The 21,659-nt window shown below is 34.3% G+C and overlaps 1 protein-coding gene across 2 annotated transcripts in view; it reads left to right on the top strand.

Moving 5' to 3' along the window:
• The window catches only part of LOC118183119 (teneurin-a-like), a 1,514,249-nt gene that overhangs the window by 856,347 nt on the left and 636,243 nt on the right, over nucleotides 1-21,659 (top strand). For both annotated transcript variants that reach the window (XM_085820731.1, XM_085820730.1), the window contains exon 9: nucleotides 20,102-20,212. In XM_085820731.1, the coding sequence (XP_085676857.1) occupies nucleotides 20,102-20,212 (111 nt within the window). The remainder of the gene's footprint in view (nucleotides 1-20,101; nucleotides 20,213-21,659) is intronic.

The following is a 21,659-nucleotide window of genomic DNA, read 5'->3' as shown; positions in this document are numbered from 1 at the left end:
TTCCTTCCAAAAATACATAATAATTAAAATAAACAGTGACACTTAATGTAATAAACACAAAGGATGGTACTATTTATATAGTAGTATGACACTGAAAAGTAAGATCTTAGAATATTGGACACTAAATTCTTCTGAAGAAATATATGTGAATCTATTCATCTAGAAATACATAATAGCGAAAATATAGCTGCTAATATTCTACAGGTATACAGTTAAAAATTGTAGGAAACAAAAGAGATTTAACCATACAGCGCTCTTAATTTTTAGATCAAAGGGCGTTAGCCCAGAAGGGCTATTAATTTCGTTTTGCCATTTTGCGTTGAAAACTTTAAATGTCGGTTCACTTTTCAAATTGTTGCCAACAGATATTATCGCTCTGTGTTATATTTAAGGAAATTAAATAATAAAGAATCTGCATAAATGTATGTATGTTTCTTGCATTGTGATAAAACAACGGTACCTAGAGCCATCAAATTTTGAATAACGTTATCATCCACCGAATATGAGAATCTAGAAGCCCTAATTTGGAATTTCTTTTATTACGATTTCATATTTTGTAAAACTTTAAAAATCTTTTATTCCATGGTTGCACCATCAGCTCATTCACAGCAACGAAGGCTGGCTCATTAAAGGCAACTAGCAGTCAGTATGTAATACGTACGTTATTTCGGTTATAATAAAGTAAACAACCATTGTTAATATACCCAAATAACGCTGATATGTCACAGTTTTGAATGTTATCAACTATATTAATGTCTCACTGATTTCTATATTTTCTTCACATTGATAAATTTGAAGAAAAGTACAAAAGTCTTACTTTCTTGTAAAGCAACTTTATTTGAGCGTATATCAACTACCAGTCAAGATGGGAGTTTTTAAGTTTCATGTAGTAAACTAAACAGTCAATAAAGTAGTCCTAGTCCTCTACCAGAACATGTGTACCTGGATGCCGAATTTTGAATTCCGAAATTTATATTTCGTATTAGTAAATCTTAAATAAATTTTTGATTAAAAAACTCAGTGATTTGAAAGTCAGCAGTGGCAACAATTTTCGAAATAAAGCATTTTTATATCCAGCGCACAAGACAGTCTATCGAAAATTCTGTGTTAAAATATTTTGTCATTTTGCTGTTGATTTGAATTTTATGCCTAGAAGCCTTAACAAATCCTTGTGATGGGCAATCGTTAAGATCTGAAACCTTTCGGAATTGTTCTCCGTGGGAGTATGTTGTTTAATTTTAGGTCAGTTTCCATTAGTGTTCCATAATAATTTGTATCCGCACGAAATTCAAATGGAAATATATTTATTCCACCAGTAGCGCAAAATTTCCTTTCCTTTACTTATACCGCAAGCACTGTTAAAGGAAAGTTTAAAGTTTAGCAAATGTATAAATAACTTTCGTCTTTTTTCCTGCTCATCTTGGAGGCGTAATTGATACCTTATCCGAAGTCTGAATCTCAGAGAAGGAAAAGTTGATTTGTCAGTTTCCTTAGCTTCAAAGAAGCCTAATAAATCCTACACCAGCTTACCCGTCACGAGCTATGTTCGTATTATTGCACTTTCGCAGGCAAACATCAGGATCTCATCACATGTGTTAAGAAAAAAGATTCATGAGTAATTGAAAATTCTGTTTGCATTGCAGTCTGCTGATTACGTTTTACGTCAACTATCTTCATTTGATCAGAATGTTCATAATTGGCACCGGTAGTTAGCCAATTATGAACAATCAATCAGTTATCTACGAAACCTTAGATCAGGAGTTCCCAACCCTATGCCCGCGGGCACCATGGCGCCCGCCAATCGTTTAACGTGTGTCTGCTATTGTGCAGTCACAATAAAAATGTTTTAGTTTTCAATAAAATTCTATGAGAAAGTTTTCTCGTTTTTAATGAAATAGAAATAGCTTCCAATACATATACCAGCACAAAGAGAAATGCGACAGGTCTCTTTTTCATGTGCATATTGTTCTTGCCGAAGATAGCTCGAACTTATTTAATGATACTTAACTTCAGTAAGTGGACTGTAATATTAACAATAACAATTTTATTTTAACAAAAACAACATTATTGAATACTAGCACATGCATGTGCTTATAGTTACCTATGTAACTTAGCTAAGAGCGAGCAACCATATGCTCTTACATCAAGTCAGAAATCATTCATACTAATAAAGCAAAAACGAAATAACTTTAGGGTTACACTAAAGCCAAACTCTGATTGGCGTAAAACAATGCTGCCAAGCAATACTCTTTCAGACACCGAACATCCCGCCCGGCGTTGAAATATTAATTTCAATACAATAAGTAAAATTCAAAAAAGGGATAAATGTTCATACAATACAAAATGATACAATGTAAATTAATGCAAAAATTATAATACAAGTAATTACACTGTGAAAAGAACAAATATGATGAATTATAATTCAAACCTTAAAATAAACATAAAAATTCGTACATTATTTCTCAATTGGCAGTACAGCAATTTTAGTAACTGCTCGTTTATAAATACCATTTTTGGTTTTGACAGAGACAACTCGCACAAGATTGTCCTTCCCATAAAACACATCTACAATTCTCCCTAACAACCATTTGCAGGTAGGAAGATTTTCTTCCTTGATCACTACCATATCCCCTATTTTAATATTTTGTTTAGCAATCATCCATTTATTTCTTTGAATCAAAGTGCTCAAGTAATTATTAGTCCAGTTCTTCCATATATTTTGTACCATTTTTGTAGTTTTTTGCCATAAACTCTGTTATTATCTACTTCTGTTAAATTGGGTTCAATTATTGAATTGATCGGTCGACCTATAAGGAAATGACCAGGGGTCAAAACATTTAAATCATCAATATTAGAAGTTAACGGTGTAAGAGGGGGAGAATTTCCCTCTACTTGAACTGTTACTGTCAAAAATTCTTCGTAGGTTAATACTGAATTTCCTACTGTTCGTTTAAAATGAAATTTAAAGGATTTTACTCCTGCTTCAGATATACCAATAACATTTGGTGCTCTTGGGGGTATAAACTTCCATTGTATACCTTCCTCGGCTATAAAATTAGCTAAAGTTCCATTCTGCTTTAGAAAATACTCATTAATTTTTTTAATTCTGTATTTGCACTAACAAAGTTTTTTTGCATTGTCACTAAATATTTTTTTTGGTTTACCTCGTCGGGCAAAGAACCTCTTCAGACAAGCAATGAATGCTTCTGCGGTTAAGTCATTGACAATCTCTAGATGAATTGCTTTTGTCACCATACAAACAAAAATACAAACATATATCTTATGATAGTTACCCTTGCGTTGCCCTTTGTACTTTATCAAAAATGGGCCGCAGTAATCAATAGCACAAATTAAATGTAAAGTTAATATTAATTCTCTCTTTAGGTAATTCTCCCATTAGTTGTTGAGAAATTATTGGTTTTGCCTTAAAGCAAATTATGCAGCTTTGGACTATCTTTCTAGCTATATTCCTGCCATTAATGGGCCAATAAATTTGTCTAATAGAATTTAATAGTGATTGTGGACCATTATGAAAATCCTTTTCATGAAAATAAATAAATATAAGTTCAGTTAACTTATTCTTGGCAGGCAAAATAATGGGATGTCTTTGACTATAATTTAAATTAGAATTCTTTATCCTACCACCTACCCTTAACAGACCTTTTTCATCTAAGAAGGGATCAAAATATTTTAACTTACTCCTTGATGTTATCTGTAGACCTTTCTGCAACAAAGAAATTTCTTCTGCAAAATACCTACCTTGGATATATTTAAGGAGTGTATTCCTTGACAGCTCCATTTCATCTATACTAATACTACCTGTTCGTTTCTCCCTTGTGTTCCTACAGTTGTAGATAAATCTGAAAAGTAAACTAAGAATTCGTATTAGTTTCAAGAAATCATTAGTTATTTTTAGGAAGTCATCAAAGAATGAATCAGTTTTTAAAGTCAACAAGGAAGTCGTAACTGGTTTCAGTTCTGAAGAATAAAGCTCATCACTAAGTCCATTTTTATCTTGAAAATTGTCCTTGTTTAAAAAATCAGGACCTTTCCACCACAGCTTCTTAGATCCAAGAGTTGTAGCATCTGATCCTCTGGAATTGGTGTCGGCTGGGTTCAAATTTGAAGACACATGTCCCCACTGATAGTTAGAAGTAAGTTGTTGAATTTGTGAGACTCTATTACTCACAAAGGTTTTCAAAAGATGCGGTGATGTATTGATCCAGGCTAAAGCAATGCTTGAATCTGACCAGAGCTTAACGTCATCAATTTTGAGTTTCAAAGCTTCTAAAACCTTTTGCATATGTTTGGACAGGAGTAGACATGCTAATAGTTCTAATCTAGGAATAGTCATAATCTTGATTGGTGCTACACGAGATTTGCTACAAAAAAGTTTACTACAATATTCACCAGGGCTTGTAATGCTTTGAAGATATATCACTGCCCCAAATGCCTTCTCGGAGGCATCCGCAAATCCCTGTAAAATGAGCATTGAAAAGGTCTCTTTTAAAATGCAACGAGGTACTTGTATATTTTCTATACTTAGTTTTAATAAGCTAGAGTTTTAATAAGAAGAGTTTTAATAAGCACATTCAATTCATTGGCAAGAGGTGGTGGTAACTGTTCCGCCCAGTCTAGCTTAAGCAACGAAAGTGCTTGCATGAATATCTTTGCCTTGCTAATAATAGTAGTAGGCCTAAAGGATCATATAATCTCGCTATTTGAGATAAAACATCTCTTTTCGTAACACCAGGCTTTTCATTAACAGTAACTTTATATTGCAATATATCCTTCTTATTATTCCACAACATACCTAACGTCTTCACAGTTGTATTACTATTACGATCAAATGAAAAATTCTGTAAATCAGAGTCCTGAGAATCAAAACTAGTACACCCCTTGTGTAGCTTCATTCCTCCTCTTTGGAGCAATTCTGTCAAATCTTTCTGGAGCTGAATGCATTCCTTCAAATTTGAAGATCCAGTAAGACAGTCGCCTACATAGAAATCTTCCAAGACCACTTTCGATGCTACAGGAAAATCCTTTTCTTCATCCTTCGCTAACTGTTGAAGAGTCCTTTGTGCCAAATATGGAGCGCATGCTGTGCCATAAGTTACCGTTTTGAGTTTGTATATTTCTATAGGCTTATCTTCATCTTCCTTCCAAAGTATTTTCTGATATTTGGTCTGCGATGGCAATATTTCAATTTGTCAAAACATCTTCTCAATATCGGCAATAAATGCATAAATATGCTTTCTAAACCGTATCATGATGGAAAAAAGTTCCTCTTGAATCATTCCACCTTTACATAATATGTCGTTCAATGAACAACCGTTAGTAGTTTTGGCACTCGCGTCGAACACAACGCGTAACTTTGTTGTTTTACTATCAGGTTTCAGCACGCCATGATGAGGAAGAAAATATCCTCCTCCAGTTTCAGAATAGTCTTCCATCCTCTCCATATGATTTAATGATTCATATTCCCTTAAAAATGAAACATAAAGTTCTTTAATTACAGAATCACTCGACAAACGTTTCCACAATTGATTCAGTCTTTTTTCAGCGATTTCCTTTGAATCCCCTAATTGTATGTTTTCACCAATATCTGGCTTGAACGGCATTTTAACCACATATCTTCCATCCGCATGCCGGTAAAATGAGTTTTTAAAAAGTTCGTTTCAATAATTTAATTCAGAATTAACTGTAGATTTAGTTTCATTGACTTCTTCAACTTCCCAGAATGACTTTACTAAGTTATTTAACGAATTAATCTCTGTTGACAAAAAACAATAATTTAAGTCATAATTTTTTACATGTGGAATTCTAACGCTTCCAGAAACTAAAAAGCCGAAGCAGCTGTTTTGAAGAAGTAACTCATTATCTTCTAAACGTATTTTATCTGTTTTTAAAAATTCAAAAAATAATTCCACACCTAATAATAAATCTACCTTTTTTGCCTTGAAAAATTCATCATCAGCTAACTTTATTCCTTTCGGAATATTTAATTTCGAAATATCAATAGATTTCGATGGTGTCATGTCAGTTATATTGGGAACAACTAATAACTCTATTTCCCATTCATTTTCCTTTTCTAAGTTCGATAAACGCGTCTTTATGTGCGATTTAACATTCAAAGTAGTGTTGCCTATTCCACTAACTGGAATAAATACTCGTTCTTTTTTTATTCCTAGTGAGTTCATAACACCTACAGTACAAAAATTAGAAGTCGAAGCTGAATCAAGCACGGCTCTAAAAGGAATTCGTTCATCGTAAACATCGCGAAGATAAACAATCGCTGTATTTATTAACACAAATTTAGATTTATTTGCAGCTGCCATCAAAGTTGTGTGGGGGGGGAGAGGGGCAGTCCTCTTTCCCACTCACTGACGAAAGGTTCAAGGTCAATTCTTTTTCTTTCGATGATTCATTTTGTTTTTCGTCAATTTTATGTAACAGCGAATGATGTGTTTCTTTCTTACAGACATAACAGCTAAATTTAGCCTTACACTGCGATAATACCTGTGATGGAGAAAGGCATTTAATGCATAATTTATATTCTTTAACAAAATCATACCGCTCAGAAACAGAAATACTCTTAAATTTCGAACAATGATATATTGGGTGTGGTTCTTTACACATAATACACTTTCGAAAAGGGTTTGTTTTAGTTACCAAGGATTTTGAATTTCTAGAGCGACTTAATTGATTTGATACTTCAGTAGCATAGCTCTGCTTAGGAAAACTAACTTTGTTTATTTCTTCAAGATTGCGAATTCTTTCTTCGAGAAATTCTAAAAATTCATCAAGTTTGGGAATTTCATTTGATTTTACGTTTAGTTCAAATGCTTTTCTAGATTCTCTATCTAATTTATGCAATAAAATATTTAATATCAAAACATCAGATAAATTATTTCTATCAAATTCTAATACACTTAAAGATCTCAAACATCTTTTAACATTATTTACCAGTGATCTCAACTGAGAAGGTGAGTCATTTATTTTTTCAAAGTTCAACAAATTATTGATAAAGGCATCAACTACTGCTCTTTTGTTTTCATATCTGCTTTCAAGTGCAGAAAATAGCGACTCAAATGTATCCTGACATGATTCTAACATTTTTGCTTCACCTTTAAGTGATGCTTTCAAATAAAACAGTTTCTCAGTATCATTTAAATTATTATTACTAATCATAGACATAAATTGCACTTTAAAATTTTTAAAATCTTCATATTTCCCATAAAATTGAGGAAGAGGTAAATCAGGCAGTTTAAAATTTGATTTAGAAACAGTTTTGGTTTCAAATTTATCTTTATTATTTGTTTCACAATTAGAAAGAAAATTTCTAAATCTTCCTTCGAACTCTTCGATGCTTTCTTCCAATTCTTGTGTAATGCTTAGATTATCCTTCAAGTCAATTTCCTCTGGCAAATTGGTGTATTCCACTATGAGTTGTTTAACCCGAGATTTTAATTCCAACAAAGAATTCAATTTAGTCTTCATAATAACATCATGGTTGAGTTTATTCTCCTCCATTTTATACTCATCAAGGAATTTTATCAAAGCTCCGAGTTTCCGTTTTCACTACGCCGCGTTGGCGATTCAATGAAACAATATTAGTAGCCATATTCTTCTCCGGCTAACGTGAGACCAAACTGTTCTTGCCGAAGATAGCTCGAACTTATTTAATGATACTTAACTTCAGTAAGTGGACTGTAATATTAACAATAACAATTTTATTTTAACAAAAACAACATTATTGAATACTAGCACACGCATGTGCTTATAGTTACCTATGTAACTAAGCTAAGAGCGAGCAACTATATGCTCCTACATCAAGTCAGAAATCATTCATACTAATAAAACAAAAACGAAATAACTTTAGGGTTACACTAAAGCCAAACTCTGCTTGGCGTAAAACAATGCTGCCAAGCAATACTCTTTCAGATACCGAACACATATGTTACCGTGAAAGACCGAAATTGGAGAATGTCAACTTTCACCAAATACGTTGATGAAAGAACGAATATTTCTTTACATTGTTGTACCTTCGGACACTCACCGGTGTATGTCGACAATCACGGATATGCTCTGGTGTAGGTCTAAAAGAGAGGAGTATATGTACACGCTGTCATTCCAAAAGGAAGTGTTCCACAAATAAATGAAGTTGTAAAAGCAAGTGCCTCTTGTGCAATTCAAAGTGTCATAATAGTTTAACTTGTTGCAATAAATAGGATTTCACTCACATAATTTGGTAAGTTTATAACTTCTATTATTTTCCTTTCTCATTTTGAATGTAGTGTGTGTGTTTTAAGTTCTTATATTCTTAAGTTCTTATTCTGAGTTTGAAGTGCGTTTTTTCGCGAATGAATTACGGAGAAGAAAATATAATATTGTTATATGTTCAACATTCACCATTAGTACATGGTGAATGTCGACATTGACTGGTTTAAGTCAGAAATAAGAGTATTTGGAAAATATTTTGGACATACACCAAGAGACTATGTGAATTTTGACATTCACCGGTGAAAGTCGACATTCTCCATATTTCGGTGTTTCACCGTAACACATATATTTATTAACTCTATGCAACTATAAATTCACCTTAAAAAAGCAAATGGTGCCCGTCGTCCAATAGATATTCTACAAAGTGCTCTTAAGGACAAAAAGGGTGGGAACCTCTGTCTGAGATAATTCTAGTGTAAATAATTTTTTTCAGCATTTAAACTCTTATTTATAGTAACTGCAAATAAAAAGCTAAACGTTCCAGAAAAATTTTAAATCTTTAACTTCTTCACGCTTCAATAGACGGAATATTAAAATTATGGCATACTTATAATGGGACTACTTGAAATGCGCCACCCAGGAACACAGAGTTTGAGGATGTAAAAGTTGCATTTTGCCCTATATATTCTTGAAACCATTTTCAAAATTGACTGACATTTAATCTTTCTTTATTTATGATGTGTTATCCACAGCCGACTTCATACGAAATATGAACATTATTTGAGATCTTTTATTTAAATAGTAGTTGCAAATCTTCTGAAGCAATAACTGAAATTGTTATATGAAAATGATCACTTACTATTACTTTCATTAGCTTCAGTCCTTGAATAGGTATTATATTGTCTTTTATTTCTTGAAGAACATAGTTGCTATTTGTGTATTTCGTTTCCCCTCTAAGAATGACAGAAGTATAAATTATTTCTCCTCCAGTTCATTTAGGATCACTTGGGATAGATTTCTATGCCCCATCATTTTCATCTTTGAATGGAATGAATCCTATTCTTCAGAAGCTTCAAGTAAATGGTAAAATAGAAGACTCTGAAGGAACTGTTTTAGTTACCCTCTTATCTGTTACTTTCTCTTCTCTTCTTTTTTGCTCTTTTGTTTCCAGTTTCTCTTTCCTTTTTTCCAGAATTTTAGTATTTTTATAAAATTATTATTTAGTGGATATGATCAGAAGCACATACTGAAGCATATGATCAGAAGTCGACACTGTGGAAATGTTCTCTCGCTTTCTATATTTCTTCATCTTGGCGCGTTCTAATTTTGACAAGAAAAAATGTCGCTTCAAAAGAAATTATACATTTTTAGTTTTCCAGCAAAGACTGTATCCAAAAGCACTAAATTGTGTTCTCAAGGTATTCAACTCGCCCTTTTTGAATTCTAAGTTCAACAACATGTTCACTTTTGCTTTAACAAGCTCTTTCCATTAAAAGTGTAGAATAAGAATATATTTAGTAATTTGAATTGGCTGAGGTATCTGCACAATCTGATGTCTATTTATTTTAGCAACTAATACAATTTACTCAAAGTCCTATGTCATTGGCTAACTTAAGATGTGTCAGATTAAAATTTCCATTAATTCCTGATTTGTCATATACTGTTTTGATCATTTTTAGCGATTTGTTTCTCTAACTTGAAGTTTAAAAAGAAAAGAGTCTTATCATCACTGAAACCTCGCCACAGTCTGCTTGAGGCTTTTTCAGGTTTGCTGCATTTTAAATATATGCAAATTTTTAAATTACATGTTTGCACTTTTTGTGATATTCCTTATCTGTTTGCAATTAAATGTATCCTAGAAACGTAAAGACGTTTTAGAAACCTCAAATAATTTGCTTCCTGAGAAAGTAACTAGAAATCCTTTAGACAGATTTGCTGCGCTAAGTTGAAACAAGAAACGCAGCAATTGATACAGTTTTAATGCACATAACAGAATCTGTTTCATAAGTGTATCTGAACAAAATTGTATGGTTCTTTGTGTAGCTTCATTTGTAAAGTTTTCTGGCAAAATTTTATGATTTAGCTTCTGAATGGGCGCTCATGTTGCCCCTTTTCTACTATTGCTATGATTAAACATTATATCACGCACCTCAAAACTGCAATGAATTTCTAATTGTTTTAGTAGTGGCCAACTAATAGGCCAACGAAATATATATATATATATATATATATGTTGTATGATCTTAAATTCACTTAGTGCAAAAAAAAATCAAGTTATTCTACTGCTTGCGCAATAGCTGCAAAGTAAGTTAGTAATAATTTTTTTACTAAAGAAATATTGATTATTATATTATCTCCTAAGATTAATTTTAGTTGAATTATCTAAAAAGAGTGAATCCATATGTCATGCCTCGCGCTCGTTCAAACACGAGGTGGGTTCTTCTGTGTAAACTTACCATAGTGGGAAAATAACAGTTGTCCGCTTTGACATTTTCTTCACTAATTTATTACACAAACTGCACTATGGATACACCATACAACGAGTACACTGTAACATAAACTATATACAATATATATATACAAGGCGCGCAAAAGAAATTAAAACATATTTCTTTTCTCTACGTTCTCACACGGCATGCTCGCCGGTCCAACTCCCAGTGCCCTCTCCTTCCAGTCTTTCTTCCCCCCACCAGCCTGCCTCGACCGGTTTTTCCGGGGTAAGTCACTTCCGTTCTTCCTCTTTCATCAGGGGAAGGAACTTCACACCTCCCCTCTGGTTTGTAAATATTTACGACTGAGTCGAAAAATTTGAAACCCGTATTATTTTGGCACTTACCAGGTAGTCCCTCTTTTCCGGGACACAGCACAAGGAATCACAGTAAAATCAGAGAGCAAAAAAAAAAAGGGTCATGCTACAGTTATAAACACTAACACAAAAAAGAACACTTAAAACACATAAACATAAAAACTGCACATGTCCAAATTTCTATAGCAATACAAAGAAAACATTGCAGTATCAACTCACTGACACTTCTGTAAGGAATAATTCGTTTACTAATATACCCTAATAACACAATCTTTTCTAGAGTAACCACAATAATACAAAAAAAATAATAAATGAAAATTACAATATCTATATACTTTTTGCTATACTAGCATTGAACATTATCCTTTCTAGTGTTACAATAATAAACAAACACACACACACACAAAAAAAAAAAAATATGTGATACCAACATTAGTTTCTTTTCCAATTTAGTTCAGATTATTGGTCACTTATACATTCGTGAGGGATCCTCGACAATGCGTCTGCATCGGAGTTTTTAGCTCCTGGTTTATGCATTACAGTGACTTGGAAGCGGGATAGAGCTAATGCCCATCTCTGTAATCTAGCATTCCGGGGTATCCCTTCGGTTAAGTACTTTAATGGGTTATGGTCTGTATGCAACAAAATTTTATTTCCGTATGTCCAAGTTTCGAACTTGTCGAGAGCCCAAATAATTGCATACGCCTCTCTTTCTATAGTGCTCCATTTAGACTGAGCGCTAGTTAATTTCTGGCTAGCAAATGTTATCGGTCTAGCTTTCCCATACTCATCTCGTTGAAATAAACACGCTCCAATACCTATTAGTGAGGCGTCTGTGTTAATTTCAAAAGGTTTCCGTATATCCGGCGTATATAAAGACGATGCCGTGCACAATGCATCCTTTAATTCTTTGAAGGCCTTCTCGGCTTCAGACCCCCAAGGTATATCATTAGGTATAGATTTTCTCGTGAGCTCAGTTAACGGCCTAGCTATTTTTGCATAATTCGGAACATACTCTCGATAGTAATTACATAACCCCAAAACTGATCTTAATGCCTTTTTGGTTCTAGGTGGCTTCAAATTTTTAATGACCTGCAATTTCTCTGGATCTGGACCATGTCTGCCTGAGCCTACTATGTGACCTAAATACTTTACCTCCGACTTGCCAAAAGAGCATTTCTCTAAATTAGCCGTAAAGTTCAATGTCTGTAAAGTACTGAGTACGGCTCTTAAATGTTTAAGATGTTCTTCCCACGTTGACGAATAGACAATTATATCATCGATGAAACTTTCAGCATAATCACTATGTGGTCTAAGAGTTTGATTCATAACTCTTTGGAAAGTTGCGGCAGCACCTGACAAACCGAACGGCATCACTTTCCACTGATACTGACCCTTCGGAGAAAGAAAACTCGTCAGATGTCTACTTTCCTTCTCCATAGGGATTTCCCAATACCCCTTAAGAATATCTAGCGTAGACAAATAACCTGCTGCCCCTTCCTTATATCGAAGCTCTTCTGCGTTTTGCATAGGAAATGGGACAATCTGACTTTCCGCATTAAGCCCTCGATAATCACAACATAAACGTACGCTTCCGTCCCGTTTCGCTACACACACAATAGGGTAAGCAATCTCTGCTGTGGAAGGTTCAATTAAACCTCTTTCCAACAAATCAGCAATTTGCTTTTCCACCTGTGGCTTCAACGCCTCAGGTACCTTATAAACATGAGGTTGCTTTCTTTCAACTCCCGTTTTTAACCTGATACTGTGGGATCCTACCTTCGCACATTTAATCTCCCCGTCAAACACTACATGGAAAGATTTGATTAATCTGCTCAACTGATCCCTTTGTGACCTATCTAAATGTTTCCATTCCTCTGAAACACAGATCCTATCTAAAAGTTTTTCTACTTTAGGGTTTCTTTGAATAGGCGCGTGCTGCACCTCCCCAAATTCGGTGTCAGCCTCATAGATTATCCCTACTGCATTTATAGGCTGTATATATTTCCGTAACTTATTTTGATGCAAATGTCTAACAGATTCATCTGGCAATTTTACCAAATATGAATGTGGAGACTGTTTCGCAACTATTTCTCCAGGTCCTGTCCATTTCGAGCAAAGTTTATTTGTTGACGTTGGTATCAGTACTACTACCTCATCTCCTATCTCGAATTCATTTTCCTTAGACTTCAAATTATGATGCTGAACATATTTCTGCTGTTTAGCTTCCGAATTTTCTTTAGCGAATTTCTCTGCCTCCTGTAACCTATTTCGAAGAGAAATTAAATATTCAGTAACTGATTCCCCAACTCCTTGTGGTAATACCGTCTCATCTACCCAACTTGATTTAAGTATCGCCAGTGGCCCCACTGGCACCCGACCATACATCAGCAAAAATGGTGAGACTCCGGTAGTTGAATTCGGTATCTCCCTATAAGCCCATAACAAATATGGTAGCTGCTTATCCCAGTTTCTTCCTTGAGTATTTATCGCGTGATGCAACATTGACTTCATTGTTCCTATCCACCTTTCCACTAGCCCGTTTGACTGCGGATACCCTGGCGTAGAAAATTTTGGCGAGGCCCCTAACCTAGTAAAAAATTCTTGTGTTAGCTTAGCCTTAAAGTTCGTTCCGTTATCCATGGCTATCATTCTCGGAACTCCTGTTCGCATGAAAATATCAATGAAAGCGTCACATGTAGCTTTCGCTGTTATCGCCTTTAGTGGAATTGCCTCCGGCCATCTGCTATGTTGATCAACAATACATAACACATACTGGTGCCCTCTTGAAGATTTCGGCTCAATCGGCCCTAAAACGTCCGCATTAACCACTTGAAATGGAAGTTCTGGCCTCCCTACTGCTGTAATTGGAGCCCTATCCTTCACTTTAACTTTCCTTCGTAGCTGGCATTCCTTGCAAGCTTCACACCACTTCCGCACCTCCTTTGACAATCCTTCCCACCAAAACGACATTTTAATCCTTTCCGCCGTCTTCTTTGCTGCGAAGTGCCCCCCTTGTAAGCTTTCGTGAGCCAACTTCACAATTTCTTTCCTGCGGCTTTGAGGAACAACTAACTGACTACATCGCTGCCCATTGACACTTCCCGTATGGTACAAAATTCCTGACTCCAGCCAATACCCATTCTTGTTATTACGTGCATCCATGAACGCGCTTTTCAGCGAAATACATTCCGCTTGCTCCTGTCTAAAACGTTGAGTTTGCGATAAGGGTGGGTTATCAGCTGACACTTGCTCACTGCCTCCCACTTCTACTTCCCCCTCATCTTTACTCCTTACCAACGGTGTAGTACGAGCTATTTCCGTTTCACCTTCGACCTCGTGACTGGCTTTTTCTGTCGATTCCTTTCCGTCCAAGTTACTCGATACCTGACCAACTCCCAATACTAGTTTTTCTTCCTTATTTTCTCCCCAATAAATATCTCCTTGTTCCCTGAGAAGTCTAAAATCTCGAGGTGTCACCAGCGCCTCCTCATTCAAAAATAGCTACTGCTGCATGAACGTTTACATAAGGCTGTACCTCCTCTTCTCCTGACCAGATACTGATAGGTACTGTAACTAATTGGGCTTCTACCTGGGGTCCCATGGCGGGTTGTAACCATATCTTCCCTCCAGACTCCAAATATTTCTGTGGAACTACCGATTTCCGGATTACAGTAACTTTTGCTCCGCTATCAATCAATCCTTTGAATCTAGCGTTGCCTATCTGCAGTTCTATCCTAGGTAATTCCCCACTTGCCCTAGTTAACGGAATTTCTTCTGCATAGTTAGCTAACTTCAACCCTACGCATATTTTATTTAATCCCTTTGCTTCCACCTCATCCGTATCCTCTTTTTCGCTTCCTCTCTTGGGTTTCGCTATCAGGTTTATCGCTGGACAAAAACGCTTTATGTGTCCTTCACCCTGACACTGAAAACATTTTAGAACTTTCTTATTTGCCTGCATCATTCCTTGAGGTTCTAAAGTTTTTACCCCTTTGTACTTCTCCTTATCAACCCTGTAATCAGAACTGAAATTCCCCTTACTCTTATTTGGTCGTCCTAATTTTTCCCCTTGTCTTATCGGTTCCTGTTTTGGTCCCACTTTATTTACTTCCTGAGCACTCGTATTGTAATTTCTAGGCATTGCTGCAACGTAATTATCCAAATCATTTGCAAGCTCTGACGGAGATAACCAGTTTTCTACCTCTTTTAACAGTATATGCGCCTTAACATTTGCGGGTAATTGATCTTTTACTTGATCGACAATCAATAGTTCTCTTAATTTATCAAAAGTCTTAACTTTTCTGGATTCTAAGTAGAAATCAAGTGCTGCCTCAACCCTCGCTATGTGCTGAGTATACGTTTCCTCATATCTTTTTACACATTTTTCTAAATTCTTTTTATGTTGCAATGGGGTAATCTGGAATTCTTTTAATACTGTATCTTTAATCTTAATATAATTATCCAAATCCCTTTCACCCAGAGTTGAAATCAAACTTTTAACTTTAGTTTTTAAACTCTGCAAAATAATTTTCCCCTTATGTTCTTCAGGAATTTTATAGAGATTAAACATCATTTCCGCATGATGGAAAAAGAACGGCCATTCCTCAGCTTTAGATGGCGGGTCAATCATAACTCCTTTCATTATTTTTAAATGTTTCAAGAAATCATTTCCCTTGTTCTCAGCATCTGAAACCCCTTCATCCTCTGAGCCCGATTTATTTTCTCCTTTATCTATTTTCCTACTCTGAATTTCTAATTCTTTAATTTTTATCTCATGTTCTCTCTCTAATTGCCTTTCCCGAAATTCCATCTCTTTTAATCGGTCTTTAGCCGCATCTGCCTCTAACTTACACCTTTCTAGCTGCAGCTTCATTTCCTTTAACTTAATTTGAGCCTGCACGTTCTTAATAATTTCATCAGATTCTTCTGACACCCTATTTCTCCTTTTAGGACCCATATTAACTTCTGGTATTTCTTTTTACAGCGCTACCCATACAACACATAAATAACACTTAATTTTACAGGCAAACATACATATTTCACTACTACTGAATACTACCATTATTCATTTAGCAAACATTATCATTAGTGAACACAATCATGAATACCTTTCTCATATTACTATTAACATATATTTCACCATATATTGTTAACACATAAATACCAAAAATTATATTAGCTTTTGAATTAGTACAGAAAAATAGTTCTGAATACTTTGGCCTTACGCCGTAATACCTTACATATTCTGGAAATGAAACAAACATTTACTTATTGTTCTCAAATCTTTAAACTAATTAATTTTTAATCTACCTATTAACTTTAATGACTAAAACATTTTGCCAAAACACGGCAACAACAAAAATAGATAATTTCTACCTTAATTAGTAACACGAGCACACAATTAAATGTTTCGAAATTTCTGCTGACATATTTTTGAACTATTTTAACATTCATTTAGCATACATTATCTCCTTAATAACAAAATTAATCATAATTCCTTATTTGCATATAAAATATACTTTCTAAGTGTCTACTGGCTTTAACGCCTGGCATTCTCATCATGTTATTAACCGACATTAACACAATTTTAATTTTCTCCGTTACTATAGTAATTATAGGGAGGGAGCTCTCTTCATTTATATATTGTGCTTCCCAAGAAATTAAGAGGGACTTACCTTTGATCCCGATAGTAGAAAATGACGAGTTGTGCTCAATTCTGTACAATTTCCTCATCGCGCTGCATAACACTTCACTTAATAATATCTCCACGGTAATACTGATGATCACTTTTACCATCCACTGTTTCAACACTGCACGGACATTTCAATTAATAATATCACCACGGTAATACGAATGATCACTTTTACCAGCCACTGTTTCAACACTGCACGAACATTTCAATTAATAATATCACCACGGTAATACTGATGATCACTTTTACCATCCACTGTTTCAACACTGCACGAACATTTCAATTAATAATATCACCACGGTAATACGGATGATCACTTTTACCAGCCACTGTTTCAACACTGCACGAACATTTCAATTAATAATATCACCACGGTAATACTGATGATCACTTTTCACACGACGAGGTTTCATACACCCTTTCGTTTATTTGCACGTGTAGGCTTACGCGCGCCACTTTCCGTCTTTCATGACCATCTTTTGTCATCTTCCTTGCTTTCGTGAATTAGTTCCTTCATTTAAACCACGTTCACTCAAATCACTTCTTACGATCTTACTTCCTTCGTATTTTTGGTGATTTCTTTTTTCCCTCTATCCTGTAGGGTTGCGCCATTTGTCATGCCTCGCGCTCCTTCAAACACGAGGTGGGTTCTTCTGTGTAAACTTACCATAGTGGGAAAATAACAGTTGTCCGCTTTGACATTTTCTTCACTAATTTATTACACAAACTGCACTATGGATACACCATACAACGAGTACACTGTAACATAAACTATATACAATATATATATACAAGGCGCGCAAAAGAAATTAAAACATATTTCTTTTCTCTACGTTCTCACACGGCATGCTCGCCGGTCCAACTTTCAGTGCCCTCTCCTTCCAGTCTTTCTTCCCCCCACCAGCCTGCCTCGACCAGTTTTTCCGGGGTAAGTCACTTCCGTTCTTCCTCTTTCATCAGGGGAAGGAACTTCACACCATAGTTAATAAATTTAATTTATTAACTATGGTGTGAAGTTAATTTATTAACTATGGTGTGTGTTTAATTTATTAACTATGGTTAAACACGGCATGCTCGCCGGTCCAACTCCCAGTGCCCTCTCCTTCCAGTCTTTCTTCCCCCCACCAGCCTGCCTCGACCGGTTTTTCCGGGGTAAGTCACTTCCGTTCTTCCTCTTTCATCAGGGGAAGGAACTTCACACCATAGTTAATAAATTTAATTCCGAAAATTGTTTTAAAGTAACTTGAATGTAAATTGTTAAAAAAGTATAACGGGGACTTGAATTAAATCATGAATAACAAAATTCCATTTGTAAAAAGGAATTAAATTAAAAGCAAGTAATTAAATCAAAAGCAAGTAATCATTGCCATTGACCGGAAATTAGTTGACTTTTCAAGGGGAACAAACCAACTCCCTTTCAATGAACAATAATTAAGAAATAAATATGAAGGTGTTTCGTCCTTTACTCAAGTAATAAGGCGATGCCAAACTGGCAATTTAAGTTAGGCCAAATATTTCCGTGAATTGAAGGGATCAAGAACCAATGCAGATTACCAAGGAACTCATTCTGATTAAGCATTTTCGCTAATTCAATTTTGAGTGAAAAGCAATTTATGCAGTAAAATTGATAAATTACTTGAGTAATTGTCCCCCGACACCCTCGTGTTTATGCATTTTAATTCAAAACTATTTGTAAAAAATTAAACATTGAAAATTGGCATTATGAAATAGAACTCAAAGTAATTGAAATAAACATTAGAAAATTACGAAATATAAGAAATATAATGCAATTTTTGCAAAAACTAATCAAAAAATAAAATATATAGAATAAATTTAAAATATATATAATAAGAAAAGGGAATGTACATGAAGATATAAAATTAATCTATATTCAGAAAGGGCATTTTGTCAAAATTCATGAATTTTCGTTTCATGCCTTTGAAAAAAGGTTATGTACAAAATATTCAGGACACAGATTGAATATATAACATTTTGTTACAAAATGGCATGCATTTTTAGATATCGGAAATTTATTAATGCGAGAATGTTTCCAAGACATTATATTAAATATATTAAATATAAATATAAATTATATTAAATATATTAAATATTAAATATATTAAATATAAATGCAATACTGCATGTTCTAAACATACTGACAGCACTGTTTCATTAGTGCAGTGCTCTGCCTAGTATCCAGAGTATTATTTTAAAACCGTGTACGGTTATTATTTGAAACTAACCTATTACTGTGATTCAGATATTTGCTATAAGTTCTCCTTTCAATCTCCTCACCAGAATGTAAATTGAGTTAGAAAGTATTTAAACTAAGGTTTGAGGATTGTAATGCAGAGCGTGTTTCTGTCTCTCGAGGCCACGTTCTGCGACCTCTTGTAAGTTTGTAATTATTCGATCATGTGTTATTTACTGCCAACACTTAAATAGACACGTCGCTTAGAGTTTAGCTGAATATATAACATTTTGTTTCAAACTAACATTAACATTTTGTTTAAAACCAACTTAGGGTTAAATATAAGTGTGTATTTAAATTTAAATTTGATTGTTATTTAGTTACATTACGGCAAGTGGTGGTTTATTTTATTAAGCATAAGAAGTGCATTTATATTCAAGTTCTAATAAAAAAGGCTTATTAGACCTTTTTAAACCATTCTGTTGTTACATCAGACACAGCACTTAATTCGCAGTACGTCTATTAAGAGTTCTGGAGTATGCTTGCAAGAAAAGTCAAACTCCATAACCGTAAATACCTTTTAAAAGTACATGCCCTATTTAAAGCGATCACATGTATTTTACAGTACAAAAGCATTAAGCCAACTGATATCCCCCAACTTACAACTGAAAGATTTTGCATAGCAAATAGCAGGAAATAATCCCAAGGAACGAGTTCAAGACCCAGGAACTCGCCACAGAAACGTCAGGTAATAGCTCTGCGGAAGCTGTATACGTAAATCACTACATTATTATATAAGTTACGTTACTGCAAAATCGATTAATCGATCAAGTTAATTTTATCAATTCCATTTCGTGCTCTATTTTCAATGCATATTTCTTTTACTAGAAAATATATGTTTTTTTTTAATTTATTGTAAATTAAATTATATAAGAGATATAAAATTGCAAAATATTAATTAATCTTCAGTTTATATTACCGGCAAAGATTTTGAGAAGCAGCACTGTAGTTAAGTTTTTGGAGAAGCAAAAATTGTGTGCAGACTTGCTACTGCGATGTACGCTAGCACAACTAACCATCAAGGCACAAGTTTCCATTTAAAACCAAGAGAAAAAACTATGAGCTAAAAATGTTGTTAAATATTAAACTCATATAATGTTAAATTATTATTATTATTATTTCTTAGCTGTAGGTGGAATAAGAGATGGTGTGGATGGCAACACTCCGTGTATAGTAGTTGAAGATGGACGATCTCAAGGTGGAGCTACCGGAACTCCTTTATCTTTACTAACTAAAGGTAAATATGCTAAAATTTCTTGAGTTCTTATAACAATATCCGCTACTTTTTGCTTCATTATTTAACTTCTGATCCTTCTTTCAAAATCTCCAAGTAGTTAATTCTACAAGTTTGTATAAGCATTCTATATTTAAAAATAATTCAATTTCGTTTTTCATCTAATTCTGCCTTTTTCATAAAAACATACAGTAAAAGTATGTATTCTAGAGCCATTATAATTCATACAACGCAGTTCATTTATTTTAAGGGGACTCGTAGACCTTAAACCCCTCATGATCTTCGAATATGTGACTGTTGCAAGAATTGGGATATTTTATTTATTTTAAAAGCAATTACTTCCAACTTTTTACAGCTGACTGCATAACATAGCTTCTTTGGAAACTAGTAACCAGAAAGTTTGTGTTGCCACAAATATTTTTGTAATTTAATCGTCTTTGTGACAAAATATTTCGCCATGTTTCAACCTTGCGCGCATGATATTTTAAAAATGGCTAATGGTACATACTTGAAATTGGATGGAATTCTTTATATGGGCACTATTTTCTAACTGAACCAACAATCTGATGAATATTTTAATGGTGAAAAATTTTATGGACAAAAACATTACAAATTTTGTTAATAAAATACATTTTATAAACTCAACTCAAATCAAATAAAAATTTGACTTGAAATGTTTAGAATTTTAGGTTCAAAGTAATTTCCAAATGTTATAAAAGCTATGTATTAAATATGGAATTAAATTATGAAACAGAATGCTTTAAACTGTGCGCGCAAGTTGGAAACATGACGAAAAATGTTGTCACAAAGCGGATTAAATTATAAAACTATTTGTGGCAACACAAACTCTCTGATTACTATTTCAGAAAGCAGCTATATTATGTAGTCAGCTGTAAAAAGTTGGTAGTAATTGCTTTTAAAATAAATAAGTTATCCCAATTCTTGCAACAGTCACCTATTCGAACATCTTATGGGTTTGAAGGTGTATGAGTCCCCTTTTAATATGGCTGGCAGAATGATTTAAATAACTGGGACAGTAAAACTTCGAGCATTATTATTTTTGTCTCGGATTCAACCTAGATGGAGGAACAAAAGATAACGTATGTTTCTTCTTCATCCTTTAGCAAATAGTACACACTATTTGCTAAAGAACGGCCTCCTTTTAAATGTCTACTTTCCTTTTCAAAAAAAAAAAAAAAAAACATTAATCTTCGAAATAATAAGTAAGGAAATACCGTAAAATTGAAATTTATCAGCTTAAAAAGTACTCAAAAATAACTGCGATTGATTTCTCTATGATCATAGTTTAGATCGGTTTATTTAATTATAGTTATGTAAGCTAGGACTATCTGCCTAAAGAGAGGAAGGCGTTCGTGAAGGAATTTTTAAGGAAAAATAGTTCATTTCCACGTTGTTCAAAGAGAAAAACACGAAAACGCCCCCCCCCCAC

The sequence above is a fragment of the Stegodyphus dumicola genome, chromosome 7, assembly GCF_044657685.1.
Source record: "Stegodyphus dumicola isolate Sdum_Otavi_A_Nest chromosome 7, ASM4465768v1".
Lineage (NCBI taxonomy): Eukaryota > Metazoa > Arthropoda > Arachnida > Araneae > Eresidae > Stegodyphus > Stegodyphus dumicola.
The sequence above is the reverse complement of the archived record's forward strand: the minus strand, read 5'-3'. Positions and strand labels throughout refer to the sequence as shown.